At 34.9% G+C, this 25,062-nt stretch overlaps 1 protein-coding gene across 17 annotated transcripts in view; it reads left to right on the forward strand.

The window, feature by feature from the left end:
* DMD (dystrophin) overlaps positions 1 to 25,062 on the forward strand; it is a 2,551,447-nt gene that overhangs the window by 1,305,058 nt on the left and 1,221,327 nt on the right. For all 17 annotated transcript variants that reach the window (XM_067023689.1, XM_067023685.1, XM_067023692.1 and 14 more), the window contains one exon: positions 21,983 to 22,177. In XM_067023689.1, coding sequence (XP_066879790.1) covers positions 21,983 to 22,177 — 195 coding nt within the window. The remainder of the gene's footprint in view (positions 1 to 21,982; positions 22,178 to 25,062) is intronic.

Here is a 25,062-nt window from a genome sequence, read left to right on the forward strand (position 1 = left end):
TAGAATAATGTCTTCCAAAATGATGAAAGAAAAAACCAGCTATGATCCTAGAATTGTATACTCATAGGAACTCTCGTTCTTTCAAGAGTAATATAGAAGTAAAGATCTTTTCGGGCAAACAAAAACTGAGAGAGATAACCAGTGAGAAAGTCTCACTGAAGGATCCTCAGGGTTTTTTTTCGTTGGTTGGTTGGTTGGGTTTGTTTTTTGTTTGGGGGCTTTTTGTTTTGTTTTGGTTTGGTTTTGGAATTAGCCACTGTTGATGTATATTCAGTTATCAGTCTATACATCTTCATGTTGTGTTAAGATAATTTTATATCCTGGATTTTCACTAAATATTATATGTCTTTTTCTATGTTAGTAAAATGAAGTTCTGGAAACATTTTTAGAGCCTACATAATATTCCACAGCATGTATGCACCTCAGTGTTGGTTTGTAGACAGGGGGAGAATAACCCTAGATGGATGATTTAAGATGCAAGGGAGAATGATGAGCAAAGAAAATGCTAAACCAAGATAAAAGCCTGAAGAAATATTTTCTATATATAAATTTGTGTAAATTATGTACTAAAGTACAAAATACGACTAAAATACTGGATGTCAGTGACATACAGTATAGAAGGAAATTGGTTGGACTTCCTCACCTCATTGACCTCCTTTCTGGATGTTCCTTCTCAGACTCCACTGGTGGTGCCTCCTTCTCTCCTGTAATGTGGACATGCCTCAGCACTCAGTCCTTGGACGTTTTCCACTTTCTATCTATACTCCCTGCCTTGCTTTTTTCATCCAGTCTCGTGACTTTAATACCAGGTTATAAGTTCGTGACCACAACATTTTTATAAACAGACAATTATTCTCCGCTGAACAATAGTGGCAGCACTGCCCTTTCAAAATTTAGGGTACCCCTGCTTTCCTTTACCTATTCTCAACACAATAAACAGAGACATCATTTGAAAATATAAATCAGCTGTGCTTTATGTGATGAAAATGCTCTGAGGGATTCTGATCTATTGTAGAGTAAAATCCAAAATCCTTACATGAGTTTTAAAGGATATATGACTTTGGCCCCTATTAGCTCTCTGGAGTTCTCTCTTAGTATAACTTTACCTCTTATCCCCTCTGCTCTAACTACACTGACCTCTTCACTCTTCCTTGAACATATCAGGCAGACCCCCTTTGCACTGTATGTCCTAAGCCTAAAAATATAAACTATCAAAATACATAAAATAATCCAAACAGGAGACTGAGGCTTAAGAACACTAGTTGAATTGGCCAAGGAGAGTAAGCCACTACATTAACACAGGACTTTGATTTTTCTGCATCTCTCCAGGCCAAAGCCAATTACTGTGTATGAAATAAGATGTCAATTGTAAGTTAATATTCTTGTAAGTTTAAACAAATTCACCATTTTATAAATAAGAGTTATACAATGTAGTACCTCAGAAATATTACCTCAAGTGATAGACTCTAAATAGCACAATAAATTAAAAATATTAATATAAATGTGTTAAACTACACTCCTGGCTTATATTAACAGGAGCAGTTATTATATAGTTAGGTTATGTCTATGTTAGGTACATAATTTTATATGTTATTTATCTTCTGAATTAAAGTTACAGTAAAGAACTATAGTCACAGTTCAATTTGATGTCAAATATATAAACTTTAAAATAACATTACCTTTCTTATAGTAATATACTGTATCAAATTTTTCTATTAATTGGAAATTTAGCACAATCTTCTGGAGATATTATTGATGGTAAATATATTAATAATGATAGATTTTCCATAAATGTTAGATACAAACACAAAATTGAGTCTGATGCATTATTGGAAGGTGCAGTTTTATTATGTAATTTTATTAGTAAAATTAGAATAAATATACCTCACTTTTGGTATCAGACAAAGTAACTTATTTCACTAAAATTAATATTCCCTTTCTTGGAATGACACTATTTGAAACATGATTTTATTTGATAGAACTATTTTGGAACAATCTGTTAGTTACAATTGTGAATAAAAACATTAAGCAAAGCTTATCTTTTCTTAGTCTAATGGAAATTATTATGAATATCAGTTATTTTGTTGTGTGATAACAGATTTTCTGAGGCCAGCTGAGGCATGCAAGTGTAGATTTTTACAAAAAAGTATCTCTAATCCTTATAACAACCTAAACAGACTAAAATTTGCCAAGCAACTTCCCTGAGTTCCCATAAAATTAAGAACAAGGATTCCAGCATCGAGGTATAGTTATAATTATTAAATTAACAAAGAGATTTGTTGATGTTGTCTTTTTTTAGGCGAGGTATTGTTTTATTATATTGGTTTCTTTTCATAATTTGTTTTTAATGAGAACCCCCTAATAATGACAAGGGTTCAGGAAAATTAGAATTCCATACACTTACTGGCAGTCAATAAAGGAACTCAAGTTTTATTTTGGATATGTTGAATTGGTATTTCTTTTATTCAATAAACATTTATGTAGTGCCTCTCATGTGCCAGACAACACAAAACGTGAAAGAGCATTGGTAAATCCATAGCAATCATACAAAAGACGTGATATTTGATAAATATAACTCATACAATGAAAAGGAAAAAAAGTACAAGAATTTATACACAGCAATTTAACCTCCGTTTGCAACATAACAATAAAAAGTGTAATTTTCTCCAATCTAAATTTGCTTTCAAAATATGGAACACCAGCTGGAAGGAAGCTCAGATGGCTTCTGCAGTGGGGTCGGCAATACCCTTCTGAGCATGCCCACAACAACTGGTTGAAATAATTGAATCACTCGCACCATCTGTGAATCATTCTGATTCTTCAGTGATTACTTAAGACTCTCATTGTATGGAACATATTCTTAGAACACATGAATAAAATTAATTCAAGTGTATAGCTTTCCTAACTTTGATTTTCATGAAATTTAAAAAAAGGTTACAATGTTTTCAGGTTTGCTAAGTTCTCAGATATTGCTTCTGCCCTTTTTTATGAGCCCAATGGCTTTTGAAACCTTAAAGAGTGTTTGAAATTTAGTTTTATTCTTACTGGTACAAATGTGTTTATTCACAGAGACTTCATTTACAACATAATTTTGCTTAAAAATTCTGCAATTTCTATCCTTTTATTTCTTTAATCTCTGAGTGTAATACTCAATAAGTAATAGCTATCTACTAAAGAACTGAATGAAAGTCCAAGCTTATTGCATTCTCAAATTTAACACCATATGCTATAATGAAGAGCATTTTTTAAACATTTTATTTTATATTGGAGTATAGTCGATTAACAGTGTTGTGTTAGTTTCAGGTGTACAGCAAAGTGGTTCAGTTATGCATATACATGTATCTATTCTTTTTCAAATTCTTTTCCCACTTAGGTTGTTACATAATATTGAGCAGAGTCCCCTGTGCTATACAGTAGGTTCTTGTTGGTTATCCATTTAAAATACAGCATTTTAAATATAGCAGTACATGTCATGGTGACTAATCCATGGATAAAAGGTGCATGGCTAAAATGAAAAACAAGAGTCCATATCTGTGCAAATTTAAGATATTTAGATTAATTCATAACATACAGGCATTATTAGCTGAATAGCTGGATAGCAATACATGGGCACTTTTGCCAAGATAAATCAACTGAGGAGTTTTCCAGGAGATCCATGCAAATAGTTTTCCATAATAGTTACTGCATTTTTATCTAATAGAATATCTGGGGGGGGGCAAAATATAAATAAATGAATTATTTAAGAAATACAGTAATCTGTAATGTTCACAACTCCCTTTATGATCTATACAAAATTCAGTTTCTGTACTGTGATTAGTATCTACACTATACCACAGATATACATGAAACATATGAATATCATTCACACTGTATTTTAGTTGCTAGCCACATATATAGATACACTTCACTGTTTTCTGCGGGGAAAATTATTTTAAGAGATCTCTACCCTTTCATATATTGGCTTCCCTAGTGGATAGCAGCCTAGTTAATGTATTGCCACAAAGACCTCATCTTCTTCAAACTTGTCAAAATGCTTTCCACTTCAGAGTCTTTCCAATCGTACTTCCCTTTTCTTGTGACTTTCTTTTTTAAATTTTTTTATTTTTATTTTTTTATATAGCAGGTTCTTATTAGTCATCAATTTTATACACATCAGTGTATACATATCAATCCCAATTGCCCAATTCATTCCACCACCCCCCACCACCCCCGCCACTTTCCCCCCTTGGTGTCCATATGTTTGTTCTCTATATTTGTGTCTCAATTTCTGCCCTGCAACCCAGTTCATCTATATCATTTTTCTAGGTTCCACATATATGCGTTAATATATGATATTTGTTTTTCTCTTTCTGACTTACTTCACTCTGTATGACAGTCTCTAGATCCATCCACGTCTCAACAAATGACCCAATTTCGTTCTTTTTTATGGCTGAGTAATACTCTGTTGTATATATGTACCACATCTTTATCCAGTCGTCTGTCAATGGGCATTTAGGTTGCTTCCATGACCTGGCTATTGTAAATAGTGCTGAAGTGAACATTAGGGTGCATGTGTCTTTTTGAATTATGGTTTTCTCTGGGTATATGCCCAGTGGTGGGATTGCTGGATCATTTGGTAAATCTATTTTTAGTTTTTTAAGGAAACTCCATACTGTTCTTCATAGTGGCTGTATCAATTTACATTCCCACCAACAGGGCAAGAGGGTTCCCTTTTCTCCACACCCTCTCCAGCATTTGTTGTTTGTAGATTTTCCAATCATGCCCATTCTAACTGGTGTGAAGTGGTACCTCATTGTAGTTTTGATTTACATTTCTCTAATAATGACTGGTGCTGAGCAGCTTTTCATGTGCTTCTTGGCCATCTGTAATATCTTCTTTGGAGAAATGTCTATTTAGGTCTTCTGCCTATTTTTGGATTGGGTTGTTTGTTTTTTAATATTGAGCTGCATGAGCTGTCTATATATTTTGGACATTAATCCTTTATATGTTGATTCATTTGCAAATATTTTCTCCCATTCTGAGGGTTGTCTTTTCGTCTTGTTTATGGTTTCCTTTGCTGCGCAAAAGCTTTTAAGTTTCATTAGGTCCCATTTGTTTACTTTTGTTTTTATTTCCATTACTCTAGGAGGTGGATCAAAAAAGATGTTACTGTGATTTATTTCAAAGAGTGTTCTTCCTATGTTTTCCTCTAAGACTTTTATAGTGTCCGGTCTTACATTTAGGTCTCTAATCCATTTTGAGTTTATTTTTGCGTATGGTGTTAGGGAGTGTTCTAATTTCATTCTTTTACATGTAGCTGTCCAGTTTTCCCAGCACCACTTATTGAAGAGACTGTCTTTTCTCCATTGTATATCCTTGCCTCCTTTGTCATAGATTAGTTGACCATAGGTGTGTGGGTTTATCTCTGAGCTTTCTGTCTTGTTCCATTCATCTATATTTCTGTTTTGTGCCAGTACCATATTGTCTTGATTACTGTAACTATGTAGTATAGTCTGAAGTCAGGGACTCTGATTCCTCCAGCTCCGTTTTCTTCCCTCAGTACTGCTTTGGCTATTTGGGGTCTTTTGTGGCTCCACACAAATTTTAAGAATTTTTGTTCTAGTTCTGTAAAAAATGCCATTGGTAATTTGATAGGGATTGCATTGAATCTGTAGATTGCTTTGGGTAGTATAGTCATTTTCACAATATTGATTCTTCCAATCCAAGAACATGGTATATCTCTCCATCTGCTGATATCATCTTTCATTTTATTCATCAGTTTCTTATAGTTTTCTGCATACAGGTCTTTTGTCTCCCTAGGTAGGTTTATTCCTCGATAGTCTGTTCTTTTTGTTGCAATGGTAAATGTGAGTGTTTCCTTAATTTCTCTTTCAGATTTTTTCATCATTAATGTATCCAAATGCAAGAGATTTCTGTGCATCAATTTTGTATTCTGCTACTTTGCCAAATTCATTGATTAGCTCTAGTAGTTTTCTGGTGGCATCTTTAGGATTCTCTGTGTATAGTATCATGTCATCTGCAAACAGTGACAGCTTTACTTCTTCTTTTCCAATTTGTATTCCTTTTATTTCTTTTTCTTCTCTGATTGCCGTGGCTAGGACTTCCAAAGCTATGTTGAATAATAATGGTGAGAGTGGACATCCTTGTCTTGTTCCTGAACTTAGAGGAAATGCTTTCAGTTTTTCACCATTGAGAATGATGTTTGCTGTGAGTTTGTCATTTATGGCCTTTATTATGTTGAGGTAGGTTCCCTCTATGCCCACTTTCTTGAGAGTTTTTATCATAGATGGGTGTTGAATTTTGTCAGAAGCTGTTTCTGCATCTCTTGACATGATCATATGGTTTTAATTCTTCAATTTGTTAATACGGTGTATCACATTGATTGATTTGCATATACTGAAGAATCCTTGCATCCCTGGGATAAATCCCACTTGGCCATGGTGTATGATCCTTTTAATGTGTTGTTGGATTCTGTTTGCTAGTATTTTGTTGAGGATTTTTGCATCTATATTCATCACTGATAATGGTCTGTAATTTTCTTTTTTTGTATTGTCTTTGTCTGGTTTTGGTATCAGGGTGACAGTGGCCTTATAGAATGAGTTTGGGAATGTTCCTTCCTCCACAATTTTTTGGAAGAGTTTGAGAAGGATGGGTGCTAGCTCTTCTCTAAACGTTTGATAGAATTCACCTGTGAAGCCATCTAGTCCTGGACTTTTGTTTGTTGGAAGATTTTTCTTTTTAATTTCATTTGTTTATTTGTTTATTTATTTATTTATTTATTTATCTTTGGCTGTGTTGGGTCTTCGTTTCTGTGCATGGGCGTTCTCTAGTTGCGGCGAGCAGGGGCCACTCTTCATCGCAGTGCACGGGCCTCTCACTGTCACGGCCTCTCTTGTTGCGGAGCACAAGCTCCAGACGCGCAGGCTCAGTAGTTGTGGCTCGCGGGCCTAGTTGCTCCGCGGCATGTGGGATCTTCCCAGACCAGGGCTCGAACACGTGTCCCCTGCATTGGCAGGCAGATTCTCAACCACTGCGCCACCAGGGAAGCCCCCTGTTGGAAGATTTTTAATCACAGTTTCAATTTCATTACTTGTGATTGGTCAGTTCATACTTTCTATTTCTTCCTGGTTCAGTCTTGGAAGGTTTTACCTTTCTAAGAATGTGTCCATTTCTTCCAGGTTGTCCATTTTATTGGCATAGAGTTGCTTGTAGTAGTCTCTTTGGATGCTTTGTATTTCTGTGGTGTCTGTTGTAACTTCTCCTTTTTCATTTCTAATTTTATTGATTTGAGTCCTCTCCCTCTTTTTCTTGGTGAGTCTGGCTAATGGTTTATCAATTTTGTTTATCTTCTCAGAGAACCAGCTTTTAGTTTAATTGATCTTTGCTATTGTTTTCTTTGTTTCTATTTCATTTATTTCTGCTCTGATCTTTATGATTTCTTTCCTTCTGCTAACTTTGGGATTTGTTTGTTCTACTTTCTGTAGTTCCTTTAGATGTAAGTTTAGGTTGTTTATTTGAGATTTTTCTTGTCTCTTGAGGTAGGCTCGTATAGCTATAAACTTCCCTCTTAGAACTGCTTTTGCTGCACCCCATAGGTTTTGGATCGTCTTGTTTTCATTGTCCTTTGTCTCTAGGTATTTTTTTATTTCCTGTTTGATTTCTTCAGTGATTTCTTGGTTATTTAGTAATGTATTGTTTAGCCTCCATGTGCTTGTGTTTTTTACATTTTTTTCCCTGTAATTGATTTCTAATCTCAAAGCATTGTGGTCAGAAAAGATGCTTGATATGATTTCAGTTTTCTTAAATTTACTGAGGCTTGATTTGTGACCCAAGATTTCATCTGTCCTGGAGAATGTTTGTGCGCACTTGAAAAGAAAGTGTAATCTGCTGTGTTGGGATGGAATGTCCTATAAATATCAATTAAATCTATCTGTTGTCATTTACAGCTTCTGTTTCCTTATTTATTTTCATTTTGGATAATTTGTCCATTGGTGTAAGTGAGGTGTTAAGGTCCCCCACTATTATTGTGTTACTGTCGATTTCCTCTTTTATAGCTGTTAGCAGTTGCCTTATGTATTGAGGTGCTTCTATGTTGGGTACATATATATTTATAATTATTATATCTTCTTCTTGCATTGATCCCTGGATCATTATGTAGTGTCCTTCCTTGTCTGTTATAACTTTCTTTATTTTAAAGTCTATTTTATCTGATATGAGTATTGCTACTCCAGCTTTCTTTTGATTTCCATTTGCATGGAATATCTTTTCCCATCCCCTCTCTTTCAGTCTGTTTGTGTCCCTAGGTCTGAAGTCGGTCTCTTTTAGACAGCATATATGTGGGTCTTGTTTTTGTATTCATTCAGCAAGCCTGTGTCTTCTGGCTGGAGTGTTTAATGCATTCACGTTTAAGGTAATTATCGATATGTATGTTCCTATGACCATTTTCTTAATTGTTTTGGATTTGTTTTTGTAGGTCCTTTTCTTCTCTTGTGTTTCCCACTTAGATAGGTTCCTTTAGCATTTGTTGTAGAGCTGGTTTGGTGGTGCTGAATTCTCTTAGCTTTTGCTTGTCTGTAAAGCTTTTGGTTTCTCCATGGAATCTGAATGAGATCCTTGCTGGGTGGAGTAATCTTGGTTGGAGGTTCTTCCTTTTCATCATTTTAAGTATATCATGCCACTCCCTTCTGGCTTGTAGAGTTTCTGCTGAGAAAGCAACTGTTAACCTTATGGGACTTCCCTTGTATGTTATTTGTCATTTTTCCCTTGCTGCTTTCAGTAATTTTTCTTTGTCTTTAATTTTTGCCAGTTTGATTACTCTGTGTCTTGGTGTGCTTCTCCTTGGGTTTCTCCTGTATGGGACTCTCTGTGCTTTCTGGACTTGGGTGGCTATTTCCTTTCCCATGTTAGGGAAGTTTTTGACTATAATCTCTTCAAATATTTTCTCAGGTCCTTTCTCTCTCTCCTCCTTCTGGGACCCCTGTAATGCGAATGTTGTTGCGTTTAATACTATCACAGAGGTATCTTAGGCTGTCTTCATTTATTTTCATTTTTCTTCTTTATTCTCTTCCGCAGCAGTGAATTCCACCATTCTGTCTTCCAGGTCACTTATCCGTTCTTCTGCCTCAGTTATTCTGCTATTGATTCCTTCTAGTGTAGTTTCCATTTCAGTTATTGTATTGTTCATCTCTATTTGTTTCTTCTTTAATTCTTCTAGGTCTTTGTAAAACATTTCTTGCATTTTCTTGATCTTTGCCTCCATTCTTTTTCCAAGGTCCTGGATCATCTTCACTATCATTTTTCTGAATTCTTTTTCTGGAAGGTTGCCTATCTCCATCCACTTCATTTAGTTGTTTTGGGGGGGTTTTATCTTGTTCCTTCAACTGGTACATGGCCCTCTGCCATTTCTTCTTGTCCATCTTTCTCTGAATGTCGTTTTTGTTCCACAGGCTGCAGGATTGTAGTTCTTCTTCCTTTTGCTCTCTGCCCTCTGGTCTCTTGTGACTTTCTTTGTGGGTCTTTGTCTCCTTGTCTCCTGTCATGTTTCAAGATGCTGAACAAATGCATCCTTCAGTCTCCTGTGTGATGTCATTCATAACATTCCCTTCATCCCCTCCATCATGCTCTCCAACATTAGCCAGGTGTTTCCTTTATAGCACTTACCACAATTTTAAAATATTTTGTTTGCTTTCTTGTTTATAATCTGTCTTCTACCATTAGAATGTAGGCTCCATGAGGGTAGAGACTTTGTCTTACTAAATACTATTTTCCTAATATATAGACGCTACCACAGAGTAGGTGCTCAATAAAAATATAGTTAGTAAATGAATGGATGGATGGATGGATAGCATCTTCTTATGTAACTCCATATAGTTCAGAGTTGGTGGTTTTGCATTCTTACACTAGTGGTGCCCCAGTGCCAGTCTAACAGTGTCTGAAAGTTTTCACTGGTCCATAAAGAAGGGAAAAAAATATAAGAGTAAATGTGTTGCACTTTTCATAGAGGTAAATTTGTTCAAAAATTCTTTCTTCTGAAAGTATAGCTTTCTACAGTTTGTTGTGCAAAGGGGCAGCATTAAAATGGCCTTTCTTTCCTCTTTCTTTTTTTCCTTTTTATTATTTCCTTACAATGTCTTTTACTACAAAAATAAAGGTTGGAATTTTGTGAGGTTCCCTGACATTTTTGGTAATGTTTTATTTACCCATGAAATACAAAGTCTGGAAAGCATCAATTTGGAGAAACTTACTCACATGAAGGGGCATTATTCCTGCCAAGTTTCTTTGTTGATTGCTTGAAGTTTTGAGAATGGGGAAAGGAAAGCTCTAAAAATCGGTGATTGTCTCCCTTTTTATAGCCCTCCAGGCAATGAATATTGGCCCACAAGCATTATCTCCTGGAATGAGATTCTGGAATTTCTTTTGTCATGTGTGAAAAACAAATACAAGAACAAATATGCAAAAAGAGTGGAATGAGGGTATTACAACACCTGCTTAATATATATTTTTAAAATATACACTGACATATAGTAAATGTACCAACATTATTTGGGTTTTTTTGTTTGTTTATTTTGTTCTTTTTTTTGCCGTACATGGGCCTCTCACTGTTGTGACCTCTCCCATTGCGGAGCACAGGCTCCGGTTGTGCAGGCTCAGCAGCCATGGCTCACGGGCCTAGCCGCTCTGCAGCAAGTGGGATCTTCCTGGACCGGGGCACGAACCCGTGTCCCCTGCATCGGCAGGCGGACTCTCAACCACTGCGCCACCATGGAAGCCCAGTTATTTGTTTTTTTAATAAATGTTTTCATCTACTGGATTTAAATCCTTCTTTTCATTGTTTCAAAAATATGTAGATCCCATAATAGCACCATTTGCTTTAACACAGAAGTGTTACCTTTCTGGTGCTTCATCAAAATTGAAAACTGAAAACATGAAGATTCCAAATTGGAAAGATACACTGCTTTTATTTTTATTTTTTTAACATCTTTATTGGAGTATAATTGCTTTACATTGGTGTGTTAGTTTCTGCTTTATAACAAAGTGAATCAGTTGTACATACACATATGTTCCCATATCTCTTCCCTATTGCGTCTCCCTCCCTCCCACCCTCCGTATCCCACCCCTCTACGTGGTCACAAACCACCAAGCTGATCTCCCTGTGCTATGGGGCCGCTTCCCACTAGCTAGCTATTTTACATTTGGTAGTGTATGTATGTCCATGCCACTCTCTCACTTTGTCACAGCTTACCCTTCCCCCTCCCCATATCCTCAAGTCCATGCTCTAGTAGGTCTGTGTCTTTATTCGCGTCTTACCCGTAGGTTCTTCATGACTTTTTATTTTTTCTTACATTCCATATATATGTGTTAGCATACGGTATTTGTTTCTCTTTCTGACTTACTTCACTCTGTATGACAGACTCTAGGTCCATCCACCTCACTACAAATAACTCAATTTCATTTCTTTTTATGGCTGAGTAATATTCCCCTGTATATATGTGCCACATCTTCTTTATCCATTCATCTGTTGATGGACACTTAGGTTGCTTCCATGTCCTGGCTATTGTAAATAGAGCTGCAATGAACATATTGGTACATGACTCTCTTTGAATTACGGCAATATGCACGCTTCTCTTATATTCTTCATTTCCAAATAAATAGCCATGACAAATACTTTTGTAATTTGCAGACTGCTTTATATTCATGATTTTAGTTAATTCTTATACTTAAAAAAATTGGTTTGGATACAAAAAGTAAGCAAATCAATATTCTTAAAAGTTTTTAGGAGTGAAAAATTAGTTTAGCTTTTTAAAAATTTGTCAAAGCCCTTTATTTTTGTTGTAGTTGCTTTTTTTTTAAGAAGTGGAAATGTTTTTTTTTTTAACATCTTTATTGGAGTATAATTGCTTTACAATGGTGTGTTAGTTTCTGCTTTATAACAAAGTGAATCAGTTATACATATACACATGTTCCCATATCTCTTCCCTCCTGCATCTGCCTCCCTCCCACCCTCCCTATCCCACCCCTCTAGGTGGTCACAAACCACCTAGCTGATCTCTCTGTGCTCTACAGCAGCTTCCCACTAGCTATCCACTTTACGCTTGGTAGTGTATATATGTCCATGCCACTCTCTTACCTTGTCACAGCTTACCCCTCCCCCTCACCATATCCTCAAGTCCATTCTCTAGTAGGTCTGTGTCTTTATTCCAGTCTTAGCTCTAGGTTCTTCATGACCTTTTTCTTTTCTTCTTAGATTCCATATATATGTGTTAGCATATGGTATTTGTTTTTCTCTTTCTGACTTACTTCGCTCTGTATGACAGATTCTAGGTCCATCCACCTCACCACAAATAACTCAATTTAATTTCTTTTTATGGCTGAGTAATATTTCATTGTATATATGTGCCACATGTTCTTTATCCATTCATCTGTTGATGGACACTTAGGTTGCTTCCATGTCCTGACTGTTGTAAATAGAGCTGCAATGAACATTTTGGTACATGACTCTTTTTGAATTATGGTTTTCTCAGGGTATATGCCCAGTAGTGGGATTGCTATGTCGTATGGTAGTTCTATTTGTAGTTTTTTAAGGAGTCTCCATACTGTTCTCCATAGTGGCTGCATCAGTGTACATTCCCACCAGTAGTGCAAGAGTGTTCCCTTTTCTCCACACCCTCTCCAGCATTTATTGTTTCTAGAGTTTTTGATGATGGCCATTCTGACCAGTGTGAGATGATATCTCATTGTAATTTTGATTTGTATTTCTCTAATGATTAATGATGTTGAGCATTCTTTCATGTGTTTGTTGGCAATCTCTATATCTTATTTGGAGAAATATCTATTTAGGTCTTCTGCCCATTTTTGGATTGGGTTGTTTGTTTTTTTGTTATTGAGGTGCATGAGCTGCTTGTGAATTTTGGAGTTTAATCCTTTGTCAGTTGCTTCATTTGCAAATATTTTCTGCCATTCTGAGGGTTTTCTTTTGGTCTTGTTTATGGTTTCCTTCACTGTGCAAAAGCTTTTAAGTTTCATTAGGTCCCATTTGTTTATTTTTGTTTTTATTTCTATTTCTCTAGGAGGTGGGTCAAAAAGGATTTTGCTGTGATTTATGTCGTAGAGTGTTCTGCCTATGTTTTCCTCTAAGAGTTTGATAGTGTCTGCCCTTACATTTAGGTCTTTAACCCATTTTGAGTTTATTTTTGTGTATGGTGTTAGGGAGTGTTCTAATTTCATTCTTTTACATGTAGCTGTCCAGTTTTCCCAGCACCACTTATTGAAGAGGCTATCTTTTCTCCCCTGTATATTTTTGCCTTCTTTATCAAATATAAGGTGACCACATGTGTAATTCACCATCCTTATTGAATGCTACTGCATCCCTCCCCATACTGCTGATAATTTTGAAGTTGCACTCTGTCTGTCTATTTTACTAGCACTTAGTTTCCTATTTTTAATAATTTTAACCCTATATCTCTGTAGTTTTACACCAAAATTAAATGCGAACATTGCTCTCCCCACCAACACGATTTGTTCAGCAATTCCTCATTTTTTCAAGCCAAAACAAAGTCCTTTAAAAACTAGGAATATGTAATTTTTGTCCCTAACTACTGTTGTTTCCCCTCACAGTATCTATTTCAAGAAGTCATATTATCACTCAAATTACACTTAAACTACCAGTGTTGTATTAAATTTAACAGAAAAACCTCACAGAGTTTATTGTTCATCAGTTTCTTTGTTTTCTTTATTTCCTTCTGTTTAGAAATCTTTATTATACTTTATTTTTCATTTTGTTGGAATACTTGAGAAATTTTCTCATGAAAAATTACATAAAGATGTATATCCTTTTAATGTTTAAATTTTCAAAATGGTCTTTCTTTTCCTATCATAACGATGGATTCTTTGGATAATAATAGAGCTCTTGAATCTCTCTCCTCTTCTCTTAATAGCCTATATAGGTTGTGGACCACTGTCTTCTAGTGTCTGTTGTCTTTTAAATTTCACTGTCTTCGAGCTTCCGTTGTTGCCAGTGAGAAGTATGATGTTGGTCCAAGTTTATATATATACATATATATATGTATATATATAAATATATGGTGGTCCAAGTTTATATATATATACATATAGTTCTCTTTGTCTCAAACTCTGTAAGGTACCCCAACCCCATTCCTCGGAATTCAAAATTTTCACTAAGATATTTTTCAATATGTTTCTGAATATGTGTCTTTATTCTTTAGCTTTTCTTGGTACCTGGGTCACGTTTTTAACTTTTGCAAATGAATAATATTTTTAGCTTAGGAGAGTTTTGTTTTTAAATTACTTTAATTATTCTCTTCCATCTCTTCTCATTCTGATATTTATATTCTTTCCATATTAGATGTCCTAATTCTATCCTCCAGGTCTCTTACCTTTTCACTTGTGATTTCAGTGTCTTTCTATTCTTCTCTCTGTTGTGAGGTACTTCCTCTGGTTGATCATTTAGAATCCACTTTTTTTTTTTTAAGCAATTACCATTGTCTTTTCTCAAATCATCTATTGAATTTTCTAAAACCAGGTATCAGGCTTTCTGTATTTTAGTGTTGTCTTTTTCATGCTTCTCACTTGTTTTTTATTAAATCTCTCTTCTGTTTCTTCTAGTATATTTCTTGCATGGACTCAGCTTTGTTTCCTTTCTTCAGTCCCTTGTGTCTCCTGAAATGGCCTATGTTCTTTTTCTTGTGCTTAAATTAAAGGGTGTGACCATGGACTTGAGGATATGGGGAGGGGGAAGGGTAAGCTGTGACGATGTGAGAGAGTGGCAGGGACATATACACACTACCAAATGTAAATTAGATAGCTAGTGGGAAGCTACAGCATAGCACAGGGAGTTCACCTCTGTACTTAGTGACCACCTAGAGGGGTGGGATAGGGAGAGTGGGAGGGAGGGTGACAAAAGAGGGAAGAGTTATGGGAATATATGTATATGTATAACTGATTCACTTTGTTGTAAAAGAGAAACTAACACAGTATTGTAAAACAGTTATACTCAAATAAAGATGTTAAAAAAAAAAAGTGTATAGGGAAGATACAAAAATTAACCCCAGCAAGATCAGAAAAGAGAATGCTAAATTTTCTTTCTTTGCTAAAAATAACTGTCATGAAATTAAATAAAGAACTATGATCTTGAAAAAAAAATAAAATAAAAAAAATAAATTAAAGGGTGTGAAAGCTCTTAGCATAAATGCAAGTCAGGTTTGAGGGTTATACTATATAGTGATGATTGAGAGGTAACAAAGATAATGGCAGTATTTTTTTTCTGTTGAAGAACGGCTTAACAAGGCAGAACCTCCCAGAATAAATATGTGTAACAAAGCATCTTGATCTCAAGAATAAGAAGTGGGGGTTAAAGCTGTCCTCAGCCATTTAGTACAGCCACTGTCCAGTAGTGCCTGTATGAAGCAAAACAGCAGGTTCTTACTCCTTCCCAGGCTCAATAGACCCTCGTAAATCAATTGTCTCCTACCAGTTACCACATATACACATCTGGAAATCACCAGATCCATAGTTTTCATCCCAGACTGTGCCAGAGATCATCTGTCTTTCAAAGACTACCAGTTCATGATTTTCCCTTTCCATCTACACCTCTTTTTCTGTTATTTGAGTCCTTGATGCACATATTCTTCTAGATTCTAGTAGTTAGTCACTGTTATTTTGAAGGTTGAGTCTACTTAACAGTGAGGGGGACAGGAAACATGTGTATATGAGGTGATTTTCCTATCATCTCAACATTTCCATTTTGTTGGTATGTACACACATATGCATACATATACATACATGCATAAATTAATAGCTTTCAACAGATTAATCATGCATATATAATTTCTATACTTTATAATAGGTGCTTTCATAAAGTAACTTCATCAGAGTTGATGAGGTTACTTAGAGATTGAGGCTATTGTATATGAAAACAAAATATGTTAGCAGTTCAGTAAAATCAGTCTGCTGTAGTATAATGACAAATTGACTGAATTTTAAGCGTTTGACATCTTAAGTTGGATTTACTACTAGCCAGTCTAGATCACCTTCATGAGGAAAACTATCAACCTATTGATAGATAAGCTACAACAAATATTTTCTGATAGATGTAATGCTAGTGTTAAACTTTTTCATAAATAAAGATTTTAGCTTTTGCATTATTGACTTTTTCTATTATAAAAAATGAATACCATGTTACATTTTTAATCTTATCAGCAACTAAAATTTTATTTGTATTTCCTTTTAAATCATTTAGATTTAAATTTGAATAGTCACATGTGGGCAAGGACTACCATATTGAACCGTACAGTTATAGGCTTTTTCACTATCACATTTCTTTTCTGTGTGTGTGGTACACGGGCCTCTCACTGTTGTGGCCTCTCCTGTTGCAGAGCACAGGCTCCGGATGCACAGGCTCAGCAGCTATGGCTCATGGGCCCAGCCACTCCACGGCATGTGGGATCTTCCCGGACCGGGGCACAAACCCATGTCCCCTGCATCGGCAGGCGGATTCTCAACCACTGTGCCACCAGGGAAGCCCCACATTTCTAATAAAGAAAAAACCTCATTCAGAAACAGAATTATGGCACATGTACTTTCAGATGTAATTACTTAATTGCCACATTAAATAGTATAGATATAAATGCCGGCCTGATTTTCTGAGATGCTTGAGAAGTGTAGCATAGAAATTAATAATATTGTAAGCCTGTTCTGCAAAGTCTACTCAAAGTGGAAGATCCACAGGGCAATAGAAATTAAGTGATATAGGGGAGTGACATATATTTGCAGAAGTTAAAGTAATTCCATACTTATTTTTTCTTGTGTTAATTTTGTTTTCACATCAAATTCATTATATGTGTGTTCATTTTCACATGTGCACATATGAAAAAATTCCTATGCCAGGTATTCCCAAGCTGGTATCAGGATAGCTTGCTATTAAACGAATATATACTGGATATAGAAATTAAAAGTTTTATGTGGACACTTTGGGAAGAGTTAGAAAGGATAAAATAATTTCTTGACTTCAAGCCTTCTCAGACACTTCAATTTGCTAATAAGCATTGTGGACCTCCGTAAAGAGGCTAAAATTAATATCTGCTAAAATTATCTGTATAACAGTACTTCAAATAATGGCTTTTTTTTTGTTCACGTATAATGAGTTGCATTAAAATCTGAGAGACAATTGAAGAGCCAGACATATATGTGTAATAGCATTTAGCTTGTGTGCATTAAATTGGAAAAAATGTTCTATAGTTAAATCAGAAATATCTTTTAAATCTATACCAATGAAGATTATATTATGAAATGAAGAAAATATTCCTGTTTGAATTCTGGGAATTCCAAAATGGAAATTATGCTATAGCTGTAGATCCCAGGAGTTCTAGCCAAATATTTCTTTTAAAAAATTTTCCTTTTAAGTGATAGTTTCTTCATTTATTCAACAAATATTTTTGAATACCTACTATAGGCTAGGTACTATGCATGAGTCTTTGCTGCATTTATTTTACATTGTAAGGTACCTAGGTTATATAACCTTATCTGTTTAATTGTCATGTTATTTTACTGGTAATTTCTTATGAGGTAGGCCATATATGTTGGTGCTGATGTGTTGTTGCTTTTCTTGGTGGGAATCAAAGACTTTTCATTTCTCTCACAGACCATACTTAGTGACTAGAATTCTACCAAGTTACTACTTTATGTTAATGTATTGAAAATCCATATTAAAATGCAAATGTTATCCTGTGAAGGATAATACTTTAAACCACTATAAGCCATTAACACATAATCAAGATTCAGTTTATCAGTTTAATTAGATGGTAATTTAGCTTGGCCCTGAGGAATTAAGTAAATTGGATGATGTAGAAGGGAAGAATCAACATAAGGCAGATCAATGAACAGGTGCATCCATACCCTTTATACAGAACACTACACATACCTGGCCTCCTGGAAGTAGGTTGTTCTTAAAGACTAATACATCCAGCTCCACCTGATTATCTCTTTCCCTGCCAGCTTGCCTGCTACCAAAAATTCATTCTAATTTTAGAAAATAAATAATATAGATATAAAAGATGACTTTCTGCAGTATTTTATACTGATTATTTTATGTATTTATTGTGTTTTATTCTTTTTGAGCCAAGGGGGTAAATTATAAGCTTAATACAGTTTGTTGATGAACTACTTCATGATCATTGTAGAATTGATCCTCCCCTTTTTTTGTTACATAACTTCACCTAGGCAGTTTTCTAGATGATGCAGTGAAGAGGAATGGAAATTCCTGAGAGAAAATGCTCTCTTGTCACTATTTTCTTCATCTAAGATCATAACCAATTCATGTGATCTCATTAGGCTGATTATTTAAGGTCATTCTGCACAGTGACTTAATTAAAAGCACGCAAAGCCAAGTACTGTCAGAACGCTAGTATTGCCATGCCATTTATGTGTATCCAAAACTGTGAACAGGAATGACTAAACCCCTACCTATCTCAGCTGTGTCATATTCTTGTTTTTCGTATGTCATGTAATTTGAGGCTTTTTCTGTCTGTGGATTAATGCAGTATTCATTTTGCCAAATTTGATTATTTGATTTGCCTTTTTAGGTTATAATTTCTATAAATGATCAAAGAGAAATAAATACAAATAGCTCAACTGTCCATCTTATTAGAAGGAAACAATTTTTTTCTCTGAAGACTTTTGAGACTAGGAGAGAAAGCTACCTGTCTTAGATAACTTAAGTCTTTCCCATTACCATATTATTTATGACCCATCAGAACCCATACAAAAGCCTGTAATCCTCTTTGGGATTTATATACCATTGTATTATTATTTTTAAATAATTTGTAATAATTAAGAATGCCATTTTGAAGAAAGATAAGATATGAATTAACAGATTTTCGTATGATAGCTCACTTTAAATTATTGATAAATAATCTTTTTATTATTTTGAAGATTTGACATATCTTTGTCTTTATTAACACTAATGAAGTAAAAAAAAACTTGTTCCATCACTGCATTACTTTTCTTGTCCAGGTATTAGGCTAATTTTTGTTAGTTAGACTTTGAATGTGTTGACCTATTTTCTATATACCACATTTATGTTAGATACATAGGTATTTTAAAAAAGAATATCTCATAATGATATGGCATATAGTGCATTTTTCTTCTTGAGTTTTTTTTTTACCTCATAACTCATAAATGAGGCAGTAACCACAACTCATTTGAAACTTTTCTTTTGAGGAGAGAGAAGTCCTTTAAATCATGGAGGAAAATATTTTGTATTAAAAACTTAGATATAATGCATCATTTGTTTCAAAACAGGATTGCTTTTATTTCATGCAGTTATGTGGCCCTTCAAGAAACAAATTTTAAGTAATAAAAAGAAAGTGATAACTGAAGTTTTAGAGAAACAAAAGTTTATTAAAAACTTCATGAGTGATACCTGTGCCTACTTACAGAGCTCAAATTTTGAAGCCAGTTTTCATCTCAACTTTAGGTGTTATAAATCATAGTTTTGTCCCATAATAATCCTTTCTAAACTTCAGTTGAGCTTTCAATTTGTTAATAAAAATAGGTACTTTGGGGCTTTCTTCCACACCTCTTGATTTTCATTCCCAGAAAATGAGGATAGTGTATTTTGGGGGTATATATCATTATAAATGAATATGAACAGAGAGGAATCAAATGAAATAGTATGGCTACAGCATTTCCATGCTAATGATGCACGGATATCTCTAATGATATAAGGTGGTAAAGAACATTAACAAAAGCAAGTTGATTTTCAAAAGGTTAGACAGGATTTGTACACATCAGGATTCAGAAGGATATAATTATTCAAGGCAGAGTTAATGAAATTCAAATGAAAAGGCAAAATCTGAATATGAGTGCATGGATTTTGCATAAAGAAGAGAAAATGAACATGATACTTCCAATTACACTGATTTTTAAATAACTGTCTGAAATTTTTATTAAACGAAAGTGAAAGGCATTCAGTGGATATAGCTTATTCATTATAGACCTGCATGACTGTGTCAAAAAGAATGATATATTTTAAGGGGTAGATAGTAACTTAGACCTCCAAATACCTGAGCGTCTCAGTTCACTTTTTCACAGTTTATTATAATGTATAAAAAGTATGATACATTTTTCTGTATTAAAAATTATTGTATCAGAACTTTATAATAAATGAGAATATTCAAAATTTATAAAGCTGAACTTTCTAGCAAATGAGTTGACAGTTTCCCTATGGTGTCAAAGACTTATTTTGAAATATTCCATTTCTCATAAAAGTTCACAGGATTATCCCTTAGCCTGCCTTATTCACCTGGTATGCACCACTTCTCCTATCTATGATGACTAGATACTATGTATCAAGAGAATAGAAGGAATGAAATCCTCCAACTCTAGCCCAAAATTCTAATATTATTTTAAATGTAAAATTAGAAGTACATGTAGATTACCATTCCATTGATCATGAAGGAATAGGTGTCATGTATTTGGTCAAGGTATACACACTAAACGAAACTTTGTTAAAAGGTATAATTGTGTGATATAAGTTAATCTGTGTAATTCTATGCATTTGTAGCATCATAAGTAGATGAGACATCTAAATTAGAATTATTTTGTTCTTATATTATCTAAGAGATGAGTACAAGAATCCTGGACCTGAATGATCAAAATGAAAGCATAAATGGACCAGCTTATGTTTTAACTCATCTTTGTGTAGCTTCAGTCTGGGATCCTAAACAACATTTAATTACATTACTGCAAAAATGAGGATGGTCTCGTCATAAAGGCTGTGCAGCAATAAATGGCTGTGTTAGCATGCTTATCATCAGAACTCCCCAAGCGACCCTTCCACTGAAACCCTCTGCTGACCCCATCACCAGGCAGATGGCAGTTCATCAATTCAAAACAAAGTTACTGGAAAACTAATTTCAATTACAAGAGTTTTGCTGCTTATAGTATAGACAGAAGAGAGCAGAGGTCATCTATCTTTCTGAATTTGCACTCCAAATAGTATTTATTCCTTGTTCTTATAAGGTGTAGGGAAAGAGGCACTCCTGACCAAGTCCAAAAAGACTCTGAGCCCCAGATGCCCATCAGTCCTAACACTTGAATGGCAGGTAGGAAAGTGTAGATGCAGGAGGAGAAACTGATGCTCCCTTAGATCTTCAGGCTTTCAGGAGCTCTTATTAAAGTGTAAATTTCGTTCTCAGTCCTACTTATCTAGTACCTTAATAAGCAGTTTAACTTAGCAAGAATCTAGCATCAAAGAGAGGAGCTGACAGGGAGATCAGCTCCGTGCTTTGTGACCACCTAGAGGGATGGGGTAGGGAGGGTGGGAGGGAGACACAAGAAGGAGGAGATATGGGGATATATGTTTGTGTAGAGCTGATTCACTTTGTTATAAAGCAGAAACTAACACACCATTGTAAACCAATTATACTCCAATGAAGATGTTAAAAACAAAGAGACAGCTGATGTCGGGAGTTTGGAGGAGAAGGGTGCTTAATAGAAAGCTAGCTACCAACCAAAACCACTTTGTCCCTCTTGTACCTCAGTCAAGATTAGGAGAAAAAAGTATAGGAAAGGTTCCTTCTGGTATGAATATCACAGTTGTAGACCCCTCACATCCCACGCCATACTTAGTTTTCCAGGAAGCTTAGAATTACATTTTTAAACCAAGTTGTTAAAAAGTATTATTTTCTTAGGGTAAAACTACCCCTCTCATGATCTTATGGCTCTTGGTCTTTCAATCTTATATTTATGGTGCTAATGTGTGTGTATCTCTTATTATAAAATGCTTCTAACACGTTTCGGAAGAGAGGATATATAAAAAATAACCTTTTTACTAGACTTATCTTCATGCATTTTGATCCACTTTCCAGCCCTCTGTCAGCTATAAACTGGAATCTATATTAATTCAATTGAGGTCTTTTCTGTGTTAGGAAGCTAAAAGAATTGTTCTTTTGTATATCTATACCAGCACACTGTCCATGAAGAATCAGTGATGGTGATGACTGAAGAAATGCCTTTGGAAATTTCTTATGTGCCTTCTACTTATCTGACTGAGATTACTCATGTCTCACAAGCCCTATCAGAAGTGGAACAACTTCTCACTGCTCCTGACCTCTGTGCTAAAGATTTTGAAGATCTCTTCAAACAAGAGGAGTCTCTGAAGGTAAAAGCAAAGCACTTTCATTCACATTTTACAAGATCATCACATTGATCATTTGCTGTACCAGAACATTTGACTTAAATGTATACCGTGAAGGCATTCTGACTTAACACATGGAAATCTTAAAATACTTTACAAGATGGTTAGCTTTAGAAATCTAGTGTAGAAAGAGAAACATAAACTGGAATAGGTATTTTATAATATTTAATGTTAAGAGACTTCCTAAAACAAAGGAACGCCCTAAAATAATGGTTTCTTGTACATTCAGGGCAGAAAGGACTCTCCAAACAACAAGCTTTGCTAGACAAACAGTTTACTTCCAACTGATACATTACTTGTCTTTCTTTTCCCGTAAAAGGGGAAATTAAATGAGGTTTTAAATTATATCTTTTGCATGCAGTTTTAGTTTTCTATTTCCACTTATAATATTCACATTCAATTTCAAATTAGTGTCAGTATCAAGACAACAACATATGGTATCTAATTGAATAGAAAGCAATAAAATACTTTTCTTTAAAATCACCAGGCAAACGCCTCCAACCAAATCCAGCTTTTTTTCAAATCACCAACTATAAGTTTATGAATTCCATACTAAGACAAAACATGATGAAGAAGTAGGGTTTGAATTTTAGAGGGAAGTGTCTGAAGATAAATAAATGTAGCATCAAGAAAATGTACATAATAATGTGTGTCTCCAGATAATTTTTGTGATCATACATTTCACGCTCAAAATGAAAGATAATAAATAGTATAGCCAGAGCTTGGTATTTGCTGAAGCAAATAGCATAAGATTATAGACAGGAGATAAGTTTGCTCTCAGCAGCACCTATTAGCTGAAGTATTTTATACTCTAAATGATCTCTTGGGATCTCATTCCATATCACATATTTGCATAACTATACAAATAGATAAAGACATTTATTTGTCTTAGAAATCAGAGTAGCAATATCTTGAGTGACTTGAGTTTAATGTCTTACATTATATCAAATAAGCTACAAAATTATACACTAAAATAGAGTAAGGGATGCATGGATCTCTGGAACTACACCATCATTTTGACATGGTGCTATTTCTTATTCTCTTTGAAGTAAAAGTCAAATCACTCATGGGTACAGTGAAGAAAAGAAACTCAATCAGTTGATAAAGGAGACATGCCAGCATGCCTGTCATAATTCACAGTAACTAATTTCTCACGACAGACAGCACAGTTTGTAAGTTCATCATTGTCATTCAATATGTAAATCACTGCTAATGAGCTAATGTTCATTCCTTTCCATGTTCATGGACATATAGGTCAGGAGAGCAGTAACCCTAAACTTATTAAGTTGCCAATTGACTATCTTTGTGTTCATACCTCTTAACCTGGCACACTCAGAATGATGGGCCCCTGGCTGCACTCATAGCTAATCATTTGTTCTTTCAGATATATTTAATAGTATTAAAGCTGACACCAATTATGATGGTATTGATTACTGTGGTTTGTAAAAAAGTATTATCGCAGTTTTAATTTAATTGGTTATGGAGTCCTCATTAGATGGAGTTTGGGGCATCATTCTCTCTCACTCCCAGCATATCTCCTGCAGCAAGCAAACGGGCTTCCTACCTCTATGAGCTTTCTGAAGGGGGATAGTTTTGACCTCAGTCTTTTCAATGAATATGTACTTCCTCTTAAAGGCATTCATCATTGTCACTACCTAGTAGTAAAAATAGAAAAGCACTGCATTTGTACAGCTGCTGGTTGCGAAGGTTTGAAATTAAATTGTGGTTGATTTTATTCCTGACAGATTTGCATGAATCAAATTACAGAACTGTAGTAGGTATTGCTGTGGTTTAACATACATATTTTTAAAGTACAGTACAACACAAATAATGTGCAATAAGTTAAAATAATTACTTTCTGAACAAAATATGAATAATATAGCACATATGATTTCCGTAGATGTATTGAATTCGAAAGCTACCTAATCATTTTGACAAGAACTAACCAGATAAACACCTATTTACATTGTAAATTTGCATTTAATAGCTAATACAATAGCTAAGGCATACCTAGCGATGAATGAGAAACACACACAAAAGTAATATTTATCCTTATATTAAAGCCAATATTATCAATTAGTTGCTTAATTAGGCTTTAGTTACTCAGTTAGGGTTTGGCATGGATAAAGGTGAATTATTAGGACAAAAATAAGAGCATGGGTTAGAATAAGGATGACAACTATGCTTTATCTTTTGCAATAAGGAGGATCAGTTGTATATAAGGCTTAGGTACTCGATAACTTGTATTAACTAATTGATCCTCCCCATAACTCTATGAAATATCTAAAATTATTATCCCCATTTTATAGATGAAGAAACTGAAGAAATATTAAGTAAAATAACTTGACAAAGTTGACACAGCTCGTATTGGTTGAGCAAGGATTTGAACCCAAGCCAAGCAGATTTAATCTCTGAGCTGTTAACCCCTGTACTGTACCACCCTTCATGCAGTGGTTTCAAGGGTACTATGTTGAGCATAGCAAGGGTGAATTGGGGTGAAACATGGTCGAATACTGAGGACTGGTGTGGCCAGTTCATAGGAAAAATGTCCTGAGTTCTAATTCTCCCTGAATCTATGCCAGCTCAAAAAGATTCCATAAAAGGAAGCAGGCATCTTTCATGTGCTTGTTGCCATTATCCTTAGTGAAATTAGTCACACAGAAAAAGACAAATATTGTATGTTATTACTTTTATGTGGAATCTAAAAAACAAAATAAATGAATGTAATAAAACAGAAGCAGACTCACAGATATAGAGAACAAACTAGTGGTTACCAATGAGGAGAGGGAAGTGGGGAGGGACAAGATAGGGGTAGGGGATTAAAGGGTGCAAACTACTATGTATAAATA

The sequence above is a fragment of the Kogia breviceps genome, chromosome X (assembly GCF_026419965.1).
Source record: "Kogia breviceps isolate mKogBre1 chromosome X, mKogBre1 haplotype 1, whole genome shotgun sequence".
Taxonomy (NCBI): Eukaryota; Metazoa; Chordata; class Mammalia; order Artiodactyla; family Physeteridae; genus Kogia; species Kogia breviceps.